The 15079-nt window shown below is 47.0% G+C and overlaps 1 protein-coding gene across 1 annotated transcript in view; it reads right to left on the bottom strand.

Annotated features, from left to right (window-relative positions):
• Nucleotides 1-436: 436 nt before the first annotated feature.
• EMC1 (ER membrane protein complex subunit 1) overlaps nt 437-15079 on the bottom strand; it is a 28932-nt gene continuing 14289 nt past the window's right edge. The window contains exons 10-22 of the mRNA XM_081923534.1: nt 13575-13697; nt 12492-12588; nt 11572-11688; nt 10438-10637; nt 9243-9392; nt 8259-8420; nt 8046-8165; nt 7116-7253; nt 5794-5967; nt 4703-4913; nt 3297-3381; nt 1903-2032; nt 437-1661 (exon numbers count right to left, since the gene is read on the bottom strand). Coding sequence (XP_081779660.1) covers nt 1482-1661; nt 1903-2032; nt 3297-3381; nt 4703-4913; nt 5794-5967; nt 7116-7253; nt 8046-8165; nt 8259-8420; nt 9243-9392; nt 10438-10637; nt 11572-11688; nt 12492-12588; nt 13575-13697 — 1887 coding nt within the window. The 3' untranslated portion in view covers nt 437-1481. The remainder of the gene's footprint in view (nt 1662-1902; nt 2033-3296; nt 3382-4702; nt 4914-5793; nt 5968-7115; nt 7254-8045; nt 8166-8258; nt 8421-9242; nt 9393-10437; nt 10638-11571; nt 11689-12491; nt 12589-13574; nt 13698-15079) is intronic.

Here is a 15079-nt window from a genome sequence, read left to right as displayed (position 1 = left end):
ACAGTTAACAGCTGTTCGACAGTGGAATGGACTCCCTTGGAAGATGGACTCTCCTTCATTGGAGGCTTTTAAGCAGAGGTTGGATGGCCATTTGTCTTGAATGCTTTAGTTAAGATTCCTGCATTGCAGGCAGTTGGACTAGATGACCCTTGGGGTCCTTTCCAATGCTACAATTCTATGATTTTATGATTCCTGGTCATTGACCATGCTTGCTGTGGTTGATGGGAGGTGTAGTTCAGCCACAAGTCAGCACCAGAAAATCAACATTCCTGCCCCACATAAGGAAAACAAAACCCGCATGGGGTTGTATCTAAATCCTGCTTGGAGTAGTCCCACTGAAATTACTGGACCCGAGTTGGCCATGACCATTATGGATCTACTCTGATCAGGACAATCTGATACATCCCATGGTAAAGAACATGCAGAGCAGAAAGGGTTCACTTAGAACTTAAAAGGTTTTTTATTTTATATTATCAAGGGAGGAAACCTAGCTTCAAGTACTTCCATTCACCCCAATGCAGGATATGTTTTCAGAGCCTACCAGTCACATTTACCATTACACCAGTCAGTGTAATTTAAATGGCAAGCCCTAGAGCAAAGAGATCAACATCACAGGAAAGAGTCAAACAATTATGTGTGTTTGCAGCAGGAACACAAGATCAAATGGGGGGAAATATCAGTGCAACAACCAGAATATTAGACCATAATAGTCACATCTTCTCCAATGCCCCTTCCCTGAGCTATTAAATGTCAAGCTGATCTGATCTGTATTCAACTCCATTTTAATTAGCATACATCCAAAATTCCCTTATGCCACCCTAACCTAATCTCCCCCATCCCTCCCTCAGATGTTATTCAAACTACAGCTCCCATTATCCCTGACCACTGGGCTATGCTGGCTGATGGAAGCTGGAGTCTAAAATATGGAAGGCAACAGGTTGAGGAAGGCTGGCTCCCACTGTCCTCTTCTCCCAACTGCAAATCCAGTCTTTTTCCAACTGCTTTCTTGAGTTAAGGGTTTTCAGGGAGGGTAAGGGGTGGATCAGAAACTGTTGGGGCAAGAAAGGCAGGGGACTCCCTCCCCTACTCCCAAGTAAAATGTATGTGATGACGCAGGCTGAAGACCCAGAGATTGACTTTTATGGCAAAGGTGCTTCAGAGATGGGATCAGAGGTGTTACATTACAAGGCAGTCAAGACAAAGCACCCGGACCACCTTGGACCAGTTCCCAAGGAGAAAATAAAAACTTTATATAGTCTTTTGTTTCGTAGCATATTCTTGTTCCTTACGTTTCTCATTTCCCACGAGGAACTGGGCTTAGCTATTCCAGCAGATGAGACGCAGACAAAAAAAGGACCCCACAGATCTTGTTCCATCCAGGTAACAGCTATCTAATCAACAATGTGGCTGAGATCCTCCCTCTCCTTGTGGACCAGGGTCTTTGTTGTCCAGCCCCAGCAGGTTTGCTTCTGCAAATCTGGTTATCGCCAGGCCCGGTTGAGGAGCTTCACCTGAGCCAGCCTCTTGGTGATCATGGTGGCAAAGACCAGCCCGAAAAGGACACTGCTGATCAGGACATAGTCGTAGTCATCCTTCAGGACGTCAAACTGCTTGGAGGGGTAGACTCGGGTCTGGTAGATGTCCAGGCCGTACGCCACAACCTGCGGGTGAAATTAAGAAAATAGAAGTGACAAAAGGCCAAGGACAGCCGAGTCCTGCCTCAAGCAAATATTTGGATATAGTTGGTGCAGGGGGGTACTGAATCAGACCAAGGAGTCCATTCCTGTCCTTGTACGGTGCCACTGGCAGGCCAGAGTTACCCTGTCCCTGTAAGCCCCGTGTGACCATCACCACCTTGTTGAAGAAACTGCATCGTTCGAGTGAGGAGTTAAGAGGGCTCACCAGACATGTAGACTCAAGGCCTGACGGGGCTGTGTAAATGCCTCTCATTCGGGAGATGGTCTGGTTGTAGTTGATGAACCTCTCTGCATGGATCTGCACGTCTGGGGAATACGGGATCAAGTTTTCTTCCCTGGAAAACAGCAAGCAAGACCAGGACATCAAAGCAACAGGCTGTCACCTCTCCACAAGATCCATTTGGACTGCCCCATGGGCCCCCCCCAATATTGTAGTATTTTATATATTGTAATTTCGCTGTTATTTTCACTGATTATAATTTATTGAAATTGTTGAGAGTGAATTTCTGTTCGATTATTATTTGTTGATATTTTGAGAGTTAATTTTATTGCATATTATTATATTCTAACGGGTTACTGAATATTACTTTAAGTCATATCTTCTATTGTGACCTATTTGTATTGGATCACATTGTTTAAAGATGCAAGATCTATGCTGCATATTTTGTTGTTTTTTCAGCTGGTAAATTGCCTTGTGTACAACAATATGGAAAGGCAGTATACTAAAAAAGAAAGTAGAAACAAGGAAATTAAAAATAAAGGAAACCCCCCAAAGCCCCCCTTCCTTCTCATGTTGCCTTTTATTGATGATTTTTATATTTCTTTGTAAGCTGCTTAAAGGTTTCACCACAATTAAGTGGTATCTTAATTTTGTTAAATAAATAAATAAATAAATAAAAATAAAAATAAAATAAATAAAAAATAAAATAAAAAATAAAATAAAAAACAAAATAAAAAAACAAAATAAACAAAATAAAATAAAATAAAAATGAATGAATGAATGGTCCGCTTAGAACTTCAGGGTTGTGGAACCAATAATGATGGAGGTTGAGGCCTTCTAAATATTTCTGGACTACAACTCCCATCATCCCAGACCACTGTAATTGCTGGAGGGCTACAGGTTCCCCAATCCCCAATCCTGATAATGGGGGAAAGACCTTTCTTTTCTGCAGGAATTCCTTGAGAGTGGAATCCAATCACAGTAGATCACACTGGACTATTGATGGCCAAGCTGTCTTGGGGGCAAGGCAGTTTGCTCATATAAAAGTACTTCTGTACTGCCACAATGTAAAATAGCAGGGCAGTGTGCCACATTTAAGATACAGAAAAACATTAAGATGACTAGTTAAATAAAAAACAATTAAGAATTAAACACCATACAAAAGCCTGGCAGCATAAAAAGGACTCCAAGAGAAAGACCAAAAAGTGAATGTTGAGGGAAGAGTGCTTCACAGAACAGGACCTATCTGGTTTCTACCTGAGGCCAATTCTAGTTTTCTACAGTCCTCCTACTAGATGGCCTGACTGTCTAAAACCTGCAGCACACACTCAAAGGCTTCTCCAAAGGCCTAGGAGTTACACCCACCCCAATTTCCTTACCTAGTTTGCTCTGTAGGGATTTCTGGCCGCCGCGGGTCCAAGAGAGCTTTGGGGAGTGAAAGGATCGCCCCAGAAGGAAGTCCAACTGCAGAGTTACAAATGAAACAAACCCCATGGCAAACGTTATTTCAACAATTGCCACAAAATCCACACTTCCTCCTGAGCAACAGAAGTGTTAGATTATACAATTTTTTTAGATTATACGGTAATCGTGTTCAGGAATGCATTGCAGTGCAGAACTCCATGTGTTGCCTTTCAGCTAGATTTACTATTTTCACGGGCAAATGATTTGGAGGTCTCCTGTATCTCCTTTTGGGGTGATCCAAGTTCTACTTTCTGTTGGTTTCTGTGTGTTACCACTGTGCAGTGCTCTTGGAGTCACAAGACTCTGTTTTGCATTCCAGAGACATTCCAGACTGTTGGAAGTCTCACGGAAGACAGGAGACGGATGTGATGTTACTGGTTTCCTGTTCCTTTGTTTTTCAGTTGCTCTCTGCTTTCACAGAGAGAGGATGTTTCTTTTCTGTCTGTGTAACTAGAAATAAAATGCTTAGCATGTACAGTGGTACCTCGGGTTAAGTACTTAATTCGTTCCGGAAGTCCGTACTTAACCTGAAACTGTTCTTAACCTGAAGCACCACTTTAGCTAATGGGGCCTCCTGCTGCTGCCGCGCCGCCGGAGCACGATTTCTGCTCTCATCCTGAAGCAAAGTTCTTAACCTGAAGCACTATTTCTAGGTAAGCGGAGTCTGTAACATGAAGCGTATGTAAGTACCACCGAGGTACCACTGTAGCTCATATTTCTCGTCCTTCCCTGTGCTGGATTCTCTGTGTAATGGGAATGTGCTTGGAGCCTTATCAGAGGCTCAGGTCATTAATCACGTCGGAGGCGATTCCAGAGGAGTTGCTCGGTCGAACGCAAGTCCGACATTTTCCTTGAAAACCCATTGTACATAACAGAACTTGTGCACCATTCTCTGGAAATAGAAGCAACTTAAGTTCTCCATGTTCCTAAATGCTTAGCTTTGGAGCATAGAGAACAACTCATTGGTGTTCTTCCCACACGCCTCCTAGAGTGATCCTAGGAGCCATCTTCAGTGGCTGACTTGCCTCATTCCACTCCAATCGGCATGAAAAGTAAGAAGACACTTTCTCGGTGGCTCAGAAGCCGATTTCATGCTGATTGGCTCTAGGACACTGGGGACAAGAGACCCTGCTGCAGAAATAGTAAAGGGTCTTCAAATTCCTCACCACCCCGGACTACTAGGCCTTTGGTAGAAGCTGGTGGGAAACCTTTTCACTGCATGTTCTGAAACTGAAAGGGGCTGCTCCCTCCCCGCTTCAAGGTGGCCACACTCTCAAATCCCGATTGATCAGAAAGCTCAAAACCCGGCCCGCTCCTTAACTGAGCAAGTGGCGGCTGGTGATCCCCCGTTCTGTGATGGTGACCTCCATAGCACTGATGGCGGAGGGGAAAATGTAGGACTGCTGCAGGACCTGGGGCAGGAGGGGGCGGTCCAGGGAGCTGAAGGCCGTGGCGTTGTACTGCTCCGTCCCCTCGTACAGCTCCAACACTGTGAATTCATTGCGGCGGGCCTTGGCGTTCCAGTACTGGTACTGTGGTGGGAGAGGAGAAAGCTGGCTCAGAAGTAATAATAAAAATACTAATAACGATAAATCTAAACTACTTTTAATACAATGGTACTTTGGTTCTCAAATGCCTTGGTACTCAAACACCTTGGTTCTCAAATGCCGAAAACCCGGAAGTAAGTGTTCCATTTTTCGAACGTTTTTTGGAAGCTGAACATCTGATGCAGCTGTCAGCTATTGTTTCTGGGGTGTCTGCACCAATCAGAAGCTGCACCTTGGTTTTTGAACACTTTGGTAGTCAAACGGACTTCCGGAACGGATTAAGTTTGGTGCTTTTGTTTTTGCTATTTATTTTGCGTTTTTGGTTTTGAGGCTTTTTCAATTAATTTGTTTTTGTCACTTTGTGGAATCCAGTTCAGCTGCTGATTGATTGATTGATTGAGTGTGTGACTGCGGAAATGGATAAAAGTCCCCCATCCAAACAATGACTATCATCAGTGCAGGTAAGAATTCTTATTTTTTAAATCATCTACAATACGGCCTTATTTATTTTATAGTACAGTACATTGTTTACTGCTTTCATTTTATGGATCAATGGTGTCGTTGGATAGTAAAATTCATGTTAAATTGCTGTCTGGAACAGGTTAATCCATTTTGCATTACTTTTGATGGGAAAGTGTGCCTTGGTTTTGGAACGCTTTGGTTTTGGAACAAACTTCGAGATCAGATTAAGTTTGAGAACCAAGGTACCACTATATGGTATTTTAATTGCTGCTGATCCTAACTAAAACCCCAAACTCCCAGGCAACGGCACACTAGGCAAGGCCTTTCTCCTTCCACAACTCCTTCATGATGTTCTCACAAATTCCACCTGCATGAAAGGGTGGGACATGGGGACACTGCTTACCACCACCCAGTTCTCCGAGTGGACAATGTGGACCGGCCCCTTGGCCTTCTTCTGCACCGAGGAGTGGATGATCCTGCCAGTGACGCTGTCAATCAAATGGATCCCGATGAACGTGCGCTCCGGGTGGGTGTCCGTGCTCTCCGTCACCACCGCCAGCAGGTTTGGGTTCAACGACTGCAACAAGACAAAGGCTGACACCTTGAAACAGGCCCAACTAGCCTGTGTGTTCCCTTCCCAGCATGAAACAATGTGACTCAGATGGGGAAGTTGTCAGAATCGGGGGACGAAAAGCCAGCTTGTTCGGCCTCAGCTGGAGCGTCTCCCTCTGCAGCCTTGCCGCTGCAGAGATCCATCGACCTCTGCTCCTCTGACGTGCGTCTGTGACTCAAGATGAGCAGCCTTGAGCACACATTTCTCAGCTGTGTAATCCGCGCAACAGGTGAGGCTTGAGGTGTGGACACATACTAAACTACACATTTATTATACATAAATCAGGACAAAGAAAAACATATCTTCTCTCCTTGCAGTCTTCTCAGAGAGAAACTGAAAACAAAAGCAATACAGAGCGGAGGTTCCGCTCACGGACTCCAGCAATCGGTGCTGGAATGTAAACAGACATGTAACATGCAACAATCCACGTATCTGCAGCTCGGGAGGAGTGTAATCCCAACAGAAGTGCCATGGCTCTGTGTTCAAGCATCCGCTTTGCATGCAGGTCTCAGGTTCAATTCTCCAGGTACAGCTCTGAAAATCTCCTGCCTGAAACCCTGGAGAACTGCTGCCAGTCAGTGTTACCAATACTGAGCTGGTCAGTCTGATTTGGTATAAGAGAGTTCCCTATGTTTCAGTTTCAATCAGCTCCCTTTTTAAAGAACCAAAAGGACAAGGCTCTTGTTTATTTTAAGGGGAATTACAATGGCTCAATATTAAAGCCGCTGCCAGTCAGACAGTATTGAGCCAGGTGGACCCAGGGATCTGTCTAGATATAAGAACATTTCCTATGCTTCTATTTAAATCAGCTCTTTATTAAGAATCATGAGGACTAGGCTCTTAGTTTATTTTACGAGGAAGGGCCAAGGTTCAGCATTAGAGCATTTGCTTTGCATACAGAAGGCCCTAGGTTCATTCCGTGGCAGCATTTCGAAGTAGAGTTGGGACAGAATCCTGCCTGAAACCCTGGAGAGTTGCTGCCAATCAGTGTAGGCTATACTGAGGTAGACAGAACCAGGCTCACCATAAGGCATCTTTCTATTCTTCCTATGAGAACTGCAAAGGCATGTGATGCTGTCTGACCCACTGGACGTTCACACACCCTCTCCTACCTTGTAAAGGACACTGCGATCTCCCATCACCCGGCCCTGGGAATGGACGTGTTCATTGGCCCTCTTCCCCTTGATGGTTACGATCCGCTGCACGTCAGGGGGGATGTTGATCTCCCAGCTCTCCTCCGTTGTCAGGTCCTGCAACACATGGCCAAGAACCCCAGGATATAAAAAATGTCAAGCCAATTCCTAGAAAGTCCCGTCCTCCCAATATAAGGCCCCTAGTCTGAGATGTACTGAAAACACGATTCCTTGCTTGCATGCAACTTCCCTGCACAAGAAGCTTAATGCATACAGAGCCCCATCCCGCTGCAGCAGGTGTGTGGGATCTTTGGCCCTCTGGAAATTGATTAACTACAACTACCATCAATCTCATTGCTTACTGGGGCTGGTTCAAACTTCCACTTCCAGGGTAAGCCCAAGAGCGCCCACTGATGACATCACTTCTGAGTTGGCCAACCTGGACGGACACACCAGTGGTATGGGGGGCACTAAACCACTCAGTTACAGGTCCACAACAACACACAGAGTATTTAACGCCATCTTAACAAGGGGGAAGGGACGCGGGTGGCGCTGTGGTCTAGACCACAGAGCCTAGGGCTTGCTGATCGGAAGGTCGCGGTTCGAATCCCTGTGATGGGGTGAGCTCCCTTTGCTCGGTCCCAGCTCCTGCCAACCTAGTAGTTCAAAAGCACATCAAAGTGCAAGTAGATAAATAGGTACCACTCTGGCGGGAAGGTAAACAGCGTTTCCGTGCGCTGCTCTGGTTCGCCAGAAGCGGCTGGACACATGACCCGGAAGCTGTACGCCGGCTCCCTCGGCCAATAAAACAAGATGAGCGCCGCAACCCCAGAGTCGGTCACGACTGGACCTAATAGTCAGGGGTCCCTTTACCTTTATCTTAACAAGGGGGAAATGAGAGCTAAGTACCTTTTGCAGCCTCCGTCCCATCAACTTGCCCTGTTCGGTGTCTGCCAAGTAAAAAGAGACAGTCGGAGCAATTTCCTCAAGCTGCCGGAGGACATTCCTTGTTGCTGGGAACACTGTGACCTGGCAGGAAGGAAAGAAGGGAGAACAAGTCAAAGAAGTGTGAGGGTTTTTCAAGAGGCTTTCCGCATAACCGAAGGATGAGGCAAAGCGCACCTTGAACTCGTCGTCGATCAAAAGCAGAACTTTGGCATAATCTTGGTCCATGATGGGGAGCAGCAGGGACTGGAGGATGGGGCGGCTCAGCACCGGAGGGGCCACCTGACTCCACCTCCCAAAGATGGGGTTGAAGACGTAGAGGGAGCTCTTGCCGGTCTCCTGGGAGAGGAAGAGGCACGGGGACAGGAAGCTCATAAGAAAGTAAGAAGAGCCTGCTGGACCAGGTCAATGGGCCCATCTAGCCCAGGAACCTGTTCTCATAGTGGCCTCAAAGCAAGAAGCAGGATCTGAGCATAAGACCGCTCTCCCCTCCTGTGGCTTTCCAGCAACCAATATTCAGAAGCATTGATGCCTCCTGGCTGCAGAGCACAGCCATTCTGGCTAGTAGCCACTGACAGCACTCTCCTTCTTGAATTTCTCTAATCCTCTTTTAAAGCCATCTAGGTTGCTGGCCATCACTGCCTCCTGTGGGAACAAGTTCCATAGTTTAACTCTGCGCTACGTGAAGAAATACTTTCATTTCTCTCTCCCGAATCTTCCCGCAATCAGCATCATTGGATGCCCACAAGTTCCAGTGATATGAGGGATAAAAATGTCTCTATCCACTGTCTCCGTGCCACGCAAAATTGTTATAAACTTCTACCATGTTGCCTCTTCTTTGCCTTTTCTCTAAAGTAAGACATCCCAAACACTGCAACCTTTCTTCATAGGGGAGCCGTTCCATCCCCTTCAACATTTTGGGTTGCCCTTTTCTGAACCTTTTCCAACTGTGCGATATCCTTTTTTAGGTGAGGCAACCAGAACTGTACACGGTATTCCAAATGCAGTTGCACTACAGCTTTGTATACTGGCATTATGATACTGGCAATTCTATTTTCAATTTAGTTTTCAAACTCAGGCCTTGCTAGCTACCCACAAACAAACTTTCCCCCTACAATATCTCCCAAGTCCAAACCGGCCATCACAGACATGGGTCCTGACCTTGTCCTTGACCAGGAGGGTGCACTGCGGAGGGTGGGGGAAGTGGGCAGTCGTCCTCTGGACCATCAGCTTGAAGGACGAGCCCGGCTGCACGTCCTGGAGGTACTGCTTCCACAGGATGGTCCCGGAGCTGCTTTCGATTCCAAAGAGCTGGACAGAGAACACAAAGACCACACAATGGTCAAGCCACACAGGTTCATATAGCAGAGAGGCTTGATGGCACAACAGCAAGCGGACACAACAGCATGCGGTGATCTGCATGGAAAATGATTCCTGTATTGTAAGGGGTTTGACTAGTTCAGGGGTCAGCAAACTTCTTCAGCACGGGGCCGGTCCACTGTCCCTCAGACCTTGTGGGGGCCCGGACTATATACAAATAACCCAGAGATGCATCTTTAATAAAAGGACACAATCTACTCACGTAACAACATGCTGATTCCCGGACTGTCCGTGGGCCAGATTTAGAAGGTGATTGGGCTGGATCCAGCCCCCAGGCCTTAGTTTGCATATCCATGTACTAGATGAATCTTTGGCAGTGGCGTGGGGTGTGGGGGGGGGCTGGCCGCACCGGGCGCAACATCTGGGGGTTAGGGTGCGCAAATCCACGGGTTAGGGGGCACAAATCCACGGGTTAGGGGGCGCAAATCCACGGGTTAGGGGGCGCAAATCCATGGGTTAGGGGGCGCAAATTACTTGCCTTGCCCCGGGTGCTGACAACCCACTGATCTTTGGGTCCCTTCCAACTCTACAATCCTAGGATTTAAATATTGTGTGTGGTGGAAGAGGGTGGCTGCCTTTGAGCTGATCCAGTGAGACTCTTCCTAATGTTCTCATTAACCACAAGAGTCAGGAGTACAACCTCCATGTTCAGTGACAGTCTACCACCTCTTAACGCCAGAGGCCACTGCCTTCATGCCTTGCTTGTGCGTTTCCCACCATGCCATTTGGTTGACAATAGTGGGACACATAGGAATATGGGAAGCAGCCTTATACCAAAGTCAGACCCTTGAGTCCACCTAGGTCAGTTCTGTTGACACTGTCTGGCAGCGGTTCTTCCAAGTTTCCAGAGGCAGGGGACATTCCCAGTCCTACAAAGGAGGCACTCTGCCACTGAACTAAAGATAAGACTTGACCCTTGATTTAGCATAGCTCTCTTATATAACTTAAGTTCCTGGCTCACAAGCACACTCCTCACCTTTCCAGAAGCTGTGACCACCACAATCATCTTCTGCAGGTTAAACTCATCCCGGGCCAAGTTGTCAATGTTGACTTCGTTCTTGATCTGGCTGCGGGGCTTGCGGGCGTCGTAAAACATCTTCCAAAGGTGAGCGGTCCAGGCCTGGAGGAGGATGAGCTGAGAGGACAGGCGCTTCAGGAACATGCCCAGCAGACCATCTGGAAAGGGAGAGAGAGAATGTGTCACACCCAACAATTAAGCAGAGGTTAATATAGAGGGAAGAGCCTGTAGCATGACCAGATGAGCTACTGCACCAATTCAGCATTACTCTTGTGTTCTCATAACTTGGCTGACATTTCTGAGCCTCTCTAATAAAGAAAGCTTGAAGCTTGTGTGAAATCCCTCATCTTCTTCCAAGCTTGGGAGAAGGACAGGGGATCTTGGACAGGGGACAAAGTTCCTCACTGCTGGCGAGCAGGAAAGCATGTTTGTGGAGCCAGACAGCAAGCACAACTCAGCAGGACCAAGGAAGCTCATGGAAGACAGATAGAGCCCCATAGATTGACACATCTCTCTCTCTCTCTCTCTCTCTCTCTCTCTCTCTCTCTCTCTCTCTCTCTCTCTCTCACACACACACACACACACACACACACACACACACACACACCTTTCCAAAGCAAGATTGTCAAGAAAAGCAAGTGAAAAAGACATCTGGAGAATTACCTTGAATTGCTGGTTCCAAGACAGCAAAAAAGACAAAGGAGAAAATATTTGAAATGTACTCACTGGAGTAAGAACAAAAGCCGCAGTATCAGAGATGTAACAACTAAGTTGTGGAACCTTCCCTGCAGAGATTATTTTGGCCCCTTCATTACACAGCTTTTGGAGAATGCTGAAGATGCACCTCTTTACACCACCCCCACCCCAGCTTTTGACACATGAGATGAATATTTTTAGGAACCACCTTGTTTTTGTAATTTTATCTTTTTAAAAGATGTTCTTAATGTTGTGTTTTAACTGTTGTTACCTTTAGGGTGAATAATAAATTGCAATCCACCTGTGCAACACTACCAAGCAGCCTTGCTGACCAGGAGGGTCTTGTGAGTTTTGACAGGACTGGGAAAGGGAAAGAAACGCCAACTGTGGCTTTACCTGCTTTCTTCCCAAATTCACCCTCCAGCTCTGCCTGCGCGCCTGTCAGGGGCAGATCCACCATCTGCAAGCTGACCACTTCAGCCAAAGACTCTTCTCTGCTCCACAAAACTTTCCCTGTGGAGAAAAAACAAGAGATGCATAGGTAAAGGTAAAGGGACCCCTGACCATTAGGTCCAGTCGTGGCCGACTCAGAGGTTGCGGCGCTCATCTCACTATATTAGCCAAGGGAGCTGGCATACAGCTTTCGGGTCATGTGGCCAGCATGACTAAGCCACTTCTGGCGAACCAAAGCAACGCACGGAAATGCCGTTTACCTTCCCGCCGGAGCGGTACCTATTTATCTACTTGCACTTTGATGTGCTTTTGAACTGCTAGTTTGGCAGGAGCTGGGACTGAGCAACGGGAGCTCACCCCGTCTTGGGGATTCGAACTGCCGACCTTCTGATTGACAAGTTCTAGGCTCTGGTTTAACCCACAGCGCCACCCGCGTGCATAGGTGGCCGTAAAAGGAAATATGGAGGGGGTGCTGTATCCAGTGTTAGCGGACCCCTTGAAATGAATCTTACTTAGCTGCATTGGTTACAACAGGTCTACACTGAGGCAGATGCAACACTTAGACTGCAATCCTAGAAACACTTGCTTGGAAAGACAGCCACGACTTCTAATTCTCCTTCTTAGGCCATTGGCACAGCCAGCTCTCTGTCGTCCAGTTACCAGAAAGGTAAAGCTTGGAGTGTGGGGTAGTGGTTAGAATGTCAGTCTAGCAAACTAAGAGACTGGGCCATGAAGCTCACCCCTGCCTCTCAGCCTAACCTACCTCACAGGGATTAAATGAGAGAGGGAACTGCATATGCCCCCTTGAGCTCTGTGGGGAATAAATGCAATAAATGAACTGTGCAACACAGCAGAAAGGTCACCTGGTTGCTGAAGGAAAGAGAGCATGTGATCCGCCGTCTGCACCAGGGCTCGGTAGCCCACGGAGTCATCTTTCTTCAGAAACACCTGAATGTAAAGCTGAAAGAAAAAGGGGGAAGGCAGGTGGATGAGCATCAGGGTATCATGGTGCTGACCTTTAAAGCCTTAAACGGCCTCGGTCCTGTATACCCGAAGGAGCGTCTCCACCCCCATCATTCAGCCCAGACACTGAGATCCAGCGCCGAGGGCCTTCTGGCAGTTCCCTTATTGAGAGAAGTGAGGTTACAGGGAACCAGACAGAGGGCCTTCTCGGTAGTGGTGCCCGACCTGTGGAACACCCTCCCTTCAGATGTGAAGGAAATAAGCAGCTATCTTCTCTTTAAAAGACATATGAAGGCAGCCCTGTTCAGGGAAGTTTTTAATATTTAATGCTGTATTGCTTTTAACACTTGATTGGAAGCTGCCCAGAGTGGCTGGGGAAACTCAGCCAGATGGGCAGGGTATAAATAATAATAATAATAATCATCATCATCATCATCAGCTCGCAGGATTAGCAAGATGTCCAACCAATTAAGGAAGCAACTTAGAGCTTTCTGAGAAGACTGCTAAGATTCTTGGTGTTGGTGTGGGTAGTTATATGATTGAGGCCTGTTGTTCATATTAACTTTATTTTGGAGGGGAAACTTGGATTGTATCCAACCAAGTTTTACTTAAGTTTAGGGAAGCTTTTAATGTTTGATGCATTACTGTATTTTAATATTTTGTTGGAAGCCGCCCAGAGTGGCTGGGGAAGCCCAGCCAGATGGGCGGGGCATAAATAATAAATAAGTAAATAATAATTAAGTGCAGACCTGTCAAAATTAATGGGCTCAAGTAGGTCATAATTTCACCAAGTCTACTTTGAGGAGAATTGAGAACTTAGGTCCATTAATTTCAATGGGTCTGCTCTGAACTGCCCCCCCAATACAATTTGTGATTAATATATATAGTCTTGCCCATTGTGTTGCCCGTGGACAGCACATAAAATTCAGACACCCACCAAGGCCCCTCTGCTCCCGCTCTCTCCCCAAGACCACTCCCCATACCTGTTCTGGCCTCGAAGAAGTTTTCTCCAAGGTGAAGCTGATAATGGTATCCAGCAGCCTCTGCCCAGTTTCAGCCAAGTACAGGTTAATTACGTAGGACTGGTTGTGGCAGGATAAGGATTCCTTAAGTGTCATTCAGAAGAAATTAAAAGAAGGGGGGTAGGATTTAATATTAAGGCCACCGTCATGCATGCAGTGTCACCACGAGCAACAGAGTAGCTACCTGACCCAAGGAGTGAAGATTGTGGTGGGGTGGGGTGCACGAAATACATTTAAACCCTAGCACTTTAAACCGCACACTTCAAATGCAGGGTAAACATGGTTCAGACATAATGGAAAACCATGGTTTCCTGTCCCAAGAACAAGCCTGCATGAATCAAAGGGTCATGCTCTCACCCTCCTTGCTCCTCCTTTGCATGCAAGGAAAGATTGAAAACATCTGCTTTTATAATTGTTAATAGCTCCTCACTTTTGACCAAAGTGCAGGAGGCAGTGGAAGACAGAAGTGCCTGGTGTGCTCTGGTCCATGGGGTCACGAAGAGTCAGACACGACTAAACATCAACAACAAAGCTCCCCACTGTGCACAAACTCAGGAAACTGTGGTTTGTTCTAACTCAGTTGAGTTTTTTAAAAAACAAAGGTATTGAAGCATGGCTTGATCCCAACTTGTTCTAACTCGCCACAGTTGGAACTAACCACAGGTCCTTGCATTGGTGTACAACGGCCTCGGTCCTGTATACCTGAAGGAGCGTCTCCACCGCCATCACACAGCCCCGACACTGAGGTCCAGCGCCGAGGGTCTTCTGGCGGTTCCCTCACTGTGAGAAGTGAGGTTACAGGGAACGAGGCAGAGGGCCTTCTCGGTAGTGGCGCCTGCCCTGTGGAACATCCTCCCAACAGATGTCAAGGCAATAAGCAACTATCTTACTTTCAAAAGACATCTTAAGGCAGCCCTGTTTAGGGAGGTTTTTAATGTTTAATGCTCTATTGTGTTTTTAATATTCAGTTGGGAGCCTCCCAGAGTGGCTGGGTAAACCCAGCCAGATAGGCGGTGTATAAATAATAAATTACTACTACTACTACTACTACTACTACTACTACTACTACAGCGAACTGCCCTTGGCTCTAAAACCAAAGTAAAGGTAAAGGGACCCCTGACCATTAGGTCCAGTCGTGACCGACTCTGGAGTTGCGGCGCTCATCTCGCTTTACTGGCTGAGGGAGCCGGCATACAGCTTCCAGGTCATGTGGCCAGCATGACTAAGTCATTTCTGGCGAACCAGAGCAGCGCATGGAAACAACATTTGCCTTCCCGCTGGAAGGCACTTTGACATGCTTTTGAACTGCTAGGTTGGCAGGAGCAGGGACCAAGCATCGGGAGCTCACCCCATCGTGGGGATTCGAACCACCGACCTTCTGATCAGCAGGTCCTAGGCTCTGTGGTTTAACCCACAGCGCCACCTGCATCCCTAAAACTTCTTCTTTCAGATGGGAAAGGAGAGGG

The sequence above is a fragment of the Podarcis melisellensis genome (assembly GCF_964234715.1).
Source record: "Podarcis melisellensis genome assembly, chromosome: 8".
Classification (NCBI taxonomy): domain Eukaryota; kingdom Metazoa; phylum Chordata; class Lepidosauria; order Squamata; family Lacertidae; genus Podarcis; species Podarcis melisellensis.
Note: the sequence above shows the minus strand (reverse complement) of the source record. Positions and strands in the feature narration are given on the sequence as shown.